This window comes from Ailuropoda melanoleuca, chromosome 6 (assembly GCF_002007445.2).
Source record: "Ailuropoda melanoleuca isolate Jingjing chromosome 6, ASM200744v2, whole genome shotgun sequence".
Taxonomy (NCBI): domain Eukaryota; kingdom Metazoa; phylum Chordata; class Mammalia; order Carnivora; family Ursidae; genus Ailuropoda; species Ailuropoda melanoleuca.
This window is the reverse complement of record NC_048223.1, coordinates 41144348-41149640: the sequence shown is the minus strand read 5'-3', so window position 1 is coordinate 41149640 and position 5293 is coordinate 41144348. Positions and strand designations below refer to the sequence as shown.

General features: G+C 54.3%; 1 protein-coding gene across 1 annotated transcript in view; it reads left to right on the top strand.

Annotated features, from left to right (window-relative positions):
• Positions 1-76: 76 nt before the first annotated feature.
• The window catches only part of LOC117802655, a 13549-nt gene continuing 8332 nt past the window's right edge, over positions 77-5293 (top strand). The window contains exon 1 of the mRNA XM_034662272.1: positions 77-864. Within this exon, the coding sequence (XP_034518163.1) occupies positions 172-849 (678 nt within the window). The 5' untranslated portion in view covers positions 77-171 and the 3' untranslated portion in view covers positions 850-864. The remainder of the gene's footprint in view (positions 865-5293) is intronic.

The following is a 5293-nucleotide window of genomic DNA, read 5'->3' as shown; positions in this document are numbered from 1 at the left end:
GAGGCGGACGCGCGCGGGTGCGCGTGGTGCGCGTGGTGCCGGTGGTTGCTGTGGCCGCCTGCGCCCGCCGGGGCTCCGGCACGCCCGTTTTTGGGCGGCGGCTCGTCGGCCGTGGCCACCACGGCGTCGAGGAGGTTGCTGAGTAGGAAGGCGGACGAGGGAAGCGCATCCATGCCCGCCGCCTCGGCCAGCACTACTTTCTGGTCGCACACGGGGCAGCGCAGCTTGAGTGGCTCTCCCGGAGCGCTGCCGCCAGCCGCCGGCAGCCGGTGCGCCTCGAGGCACGGGCGGCAGAAGGCGTGCAGGCAGGGCAGGACGTGCAGGCGGCGCGCCGCGGCCCCCGGTCCCCCGCCGCCGCCACCCGACGACGTGGACGTCTGCGAGGACGACGACGATGCAGACGAGTTGGAGGAGAGCGGCGCCGGCGAGCCGCACATCTCCTTGCACAACAGGCAGATCTGGAAGTCGGTCTCGGGGAACGAAGCCATTTGCAAGCCAACTCGGAGGAGGGAGGAGACCAGAGAGGAAGAGGAGGAGGATAGGAGAAAACGGCCGAGGTGGGTGGGGGAGCCGCCGACTCACTCAGAAAAATGCATCGATCGGGCCTGCGATCCAGAAGCCGGCTGCAGAGCGACTCGGCCTCCTTGGCCTCGTCGCGCCCGGCCCGCGCGCTGCCAGCCCCGACGCTGCGGGCATCAAATGCCACTATCCAGAGGCGACACAGATTGCTCCCGCAGGACGCGGAGGCTGCGTGCCTTTCGAAGCCGGAGCGCCGGAACAAGTCCCGACACGCGAGGGGCGAGCGGGGGCAGGGAGGTCAGAGGATTCCCTGAAGCAGCTGGAGCGTAGTTCTCCCTAGCTGAGGTAAGTCCCCTGAAGTAGAGTCGGCTGTGCAATCCCAGTCCCGGCGGGTGAAGCAGAATTTGGTTCCGCGAGTATTTGGGTGCGTTGCTCTTTCAACAGATTTAGTCTCTTCTTGGGAGACGAAAGCTCCCCCAAACTAGTAAAGGCGGGAGCGGCGCGACGCCAAGCCCGTGTCCCCCCGCGCGACGCCGGCTGCCCCACCGCATGACGCGGCGGCCAGGGGCTCCTGGGTGGCCCGGCGTGCAGCGCTCAGGGCTTGCGCACGGCCGGGCGCGGCCTCCCCTGCAGGGCGGTCGGCCCAGCCGCAGCTGCAGCTAGTGGGGGCCCGGCCGCGGCCGCACGCGTGTAGTACGCACGCGCGTCCCACGCGCCTCGATTCTCCCGCGCGCCGCCTAGCCCGGCCGCTTCTGCCGGCGCTTAACACGCACGCGCGCCCCACGCGGCCCCGGGCCCTCGTGCCCCCGCCTCGTCCGGCCCTGGCGCCTCCCGCGCGCGCTCCTTCCCCTTCGGTTTAGCCGCGTTGCAGCGCCGGGCCGCAGGTCCCCGCGGGCCGTCCTGAATTATTCATCGGCAGGAAGATATTAGATGTACCCGCTGCCCGCTCCGCGCGAGCCGTCGTGCAATGCTATCCGACCTCCGCGCGCGCCCCGCGCCCCTCCTCCTCCTCACGTCCGTCCTCTCTGAAACCTTGGCAGCGAAGGGGGATCACATTTCCTTTGTCATCGGGCCATTTCGCCCTCGCCTTGGTCCCCCCTCCGATCCCGAGCCGCGGGGACGGAGCCTCCTCCGGGCCGCGCTGGAATCAGTGGAACCGGCAACGGCCCAGCTCGGTGAGCTCGGGAGCCGCGTGGCCAACGCTGCTGGCCCGCGTCATCTTCTTTCTGAAACGAGTCACCGAGCAAGACTCGGGTGGCCCCGGCCGCGCTGCGCCTACCGGCCTTTGCTCGCGCCGTGCGCTCTGGCCTCCTGGGGCTTTGCACAACTCCCCCAATTCGGGCCGAGTGCGTGCACGCGCGCGCGTGCCCCCCCTTTCTCTGCTTTGCCGCCTCTTCCTCCTTCTCCTTCTCCTCTCCTCTCAGTACGCCGGTTATTGGGACTGATCGGAATTCGGAATCCTTTTAATCTCCAAAGGAGCAAACTCACTTCCGCCCGAGTGCTGGGAGGGGGCTGGGGGAGGGGACACAGGGGAGGGGGTTTCAGGCAAACAGGAAACATTAGCCCTCTCGGCACGGCTCGCTTTTGTGTGCTCCCTCCCTCCTCCCTCCAACCTCCTCCCTTCTCCAGGCCGCTGGGGAGATGAACGCCCCCGGGCTTCGGTGTGACGACCTTTGAAACCTCCCGAGCGAGGAGCTGAGAGCGACTCTTCCGTTTATTTAAAAAAGAAAAGATTTCATTTTGAATCCTGTTTTAACAGAGGCTGATATCCACTGCCAGTGAGGTCTGGGTTTCCCCCCACTCCCCCCCTTTTAACGTTTTCTTAAGGACTCTGCATATCAACACCAAAACACACACTTGTGTGCAATTGGATGCGTGGAATTTAACGAATCTGAATTCTGATCTGCGGAGGAGCCAGTTTCCTTTTGAGTTTAATGGGGGTTGGGGGGCAGAGGGCAGCTGTTCAGGGGAGGCTACCCGGGTGACGGCCCCGCGGCCATCTGGGTGGTGTCTGAGGCTGCCTGGGCAGTTCTGGGAGAGGAACTTGTTCGGCCCTGGAAAGAGACTGACTTAGAGGAGCGCAGAGGGCCACATACCAGGCTTTAGAGGGTGTCTGGTCTGAAGGCCAACTGGTAGAACAATTGTCCCCATCTAACACTGTCAAACTGTTAGTGACATCTTGGGTTCTACTTGTACAGGCAACTACGTGGATGAATCCGAAAAACATCATGATAGGAGAAAAGAGCCAAACAAAAAAGAGTTCATACTGTGTGATTCCATTTACAGGAAATTCTAAAACAGGCCAAAACTAAGCTGTGGAGATATGTAAAGTATCCTTGGGTGTAAGGGGCATGGACTGGGAAGGGGGGTGAGGGAACCCTGGGGGTACTACTGAAATAGAAGTGTATCATTGGTGTATACATTTGTCAAAACTTGTAAATCTGCCGTTTAAGATCTGTGCAAAATTTCACTGTGCGTAAATTGTACTTCAATAAAAAGAAAAAATAACTTGGTGTCCAGCCTAAAAACCAAAATGATAACGGGAAGAAAAAAAACAACAACTATATAAACATCCCCAGCTTCTCCTCTGAATTTGTGCATCGGGATTCAGGGAGTTTTCCAGAAAAAGATCAACCTGGAAGGCTCTCAGATCAACTCAGCTGGACAAATGTGCTGAAGGACTCAGGCTGCAGAAACACCTCCCTAGGGGCGCCTGGGTGGCACAGCGGTTAAGCGTCTGCCTTCGGCTCAGGGCGTGATCCCGGCGTTACGGGATCGANGCCCCACATCAGGCGCCTCTGCTATGAGCCTGCTTCTTCCTCTCCCACTCCCCCTGCTTGTGTTCCCTCTCTCGCTGGCTGTCGCTATCTCTGTCAAAAAAAAAAATAAAATCTTAAAAAAAAAAAAAAAAAAAAGAAACACCTCCCTAAGGGGACAAATCCATCCTGAGGCCCAAGTATTGCCCTGAGATGGAAAGAGCTTCCAGGTGGAGGAAGAGCCTGGCAGGCGCACCATGAAGGCCCAGGTCCTCTGCGACTCTTAGAAGCGCTCCCTCAGCACCTGGAGTGAATCTAAGCTCAGGGAGCATTCACTGAGCTGTGTGAGGAGTGTAAAAACTACCACATAAAACCAAAACATATGCTCATTGTATCTCAATAAAACTGGAAAAACACAAAACAAAGCTCCTCTGCCAGTAAAGAAGGAAACATACTTTGAAGATTAGGGAGGAGCTTCTCTTGCTACCTTCTACTGCCAACCTGAGTTTCTTCCATAGTTTGAGAGCTGCGTGTACATGGACATGCCCCCACAGGAATCTACACACTCCGATACTATTTTCTACCATACTGGCCTTGCTCCAGAGCTGTTGTATTTCTAGGGTTTGTTTCTTTTCCTTTCTTTGGTTGTTTTTAATTCTGTTTTTTTTTTTTTTTTAAACAAAAACAAGAGGAAAACAGATGGGGGAAGAGAATTGCCAGAAGGAAGATGGCCCCAGAGGGTCAGAAAAGGGATAGGCCAGCCCTGCTGACTCTCTGTTGGTTGGCCCCACCCTCCGCATCTAAAAAGGTTTAAAAAAAAATGCCGAGGGGGGAAAAAAACGCTACAGTCCTCCTGGTCCTAAGACTCTAAGATAGTTTGCAAGTGGATGATGACAAGATGAAAAGCCAGCTGAGACTTCCTGGAAGAGCAGGAAGGTGTAACTCCAGGAACAGGAATCAAACTTGACAGCGGTTGGTGGGTTAGTTTCCTAGGGACAATTGCTCGGAATAAACCAAAAAGAAAAAGAGAAGGGAGAAAAAAGGTTTTGATTTCTCCTCATGAAGTAGCTCCCCTTCTTCCCTTTCTTGAATTGACAGGACATTGCCAGGGAACAGGGTTGCAGTGTAAATTTTTAAAGTAGCACATTCCTAGTTTCCATTAAGGCCATTTACCTAGGCAGGGAAGAAGGTAATCTTTAAAGCAACTAATTAACCCCACTTGTATAGAAATATGGTTGGGTTTTTTAAATACGATATAGTGATACAGAACAAATTAAGATTAGACTTCCTAAGGCTATAGCTTATCCATGGAAGGAATAAGAGCCACATATCCAGATGAAAGGCCCAAGACAGTCCCCTGCTATAAACTAGTATTAAATTTTTCATTGCCATCCTAGCTAATAAACACCCTCTCTTAGCAAGGGAGGAGCAAGCAGCCTTCCAGTTTTCCCTCCACTGCGTAACATTAGAAAGGCAGTATAAATACATTCCTGAATCCTGAAAATAAATCATTTGTATTTTAATAGCCACTTTTTAAAAGAAACCAGCCCTAAAATTACGTAGAGAGTAAATTTGCATATTTTCTCAAATTCATCTGTACTCATATTTTGTTTTCAAAGATGACATTTGCTGCTCTCTCAGACCTGGGGGTGGGGTGAGGGGGTGGGGGGCTAGACCACATTTCCATCATCTGCTTTTTTTCATCAGGTCCTTTAATTAAATATTTGATGCATCCGCTTGTTCTGATGTCAAAATTGCACTTTTCACCAGCATCCTGAGGGGGCATTTACATAATTTTTAAGTACATAAATCACCACAGTATTCTTTTTACACATTAAACAAAGATTACATCACAATTACTATTTTGAGCCATGGTTGGGGGGGTACCAGCTTAACAGACACTGTTGAATCATTGCCTGCATCCTGCTAGTTGAGGGGGTGGGGTGGAGTGCTACACACCTGGCCAACTCTTGACTCTACCCTGACTTTGGCCTTGAAATCTTTTGACAGAAGCGTGT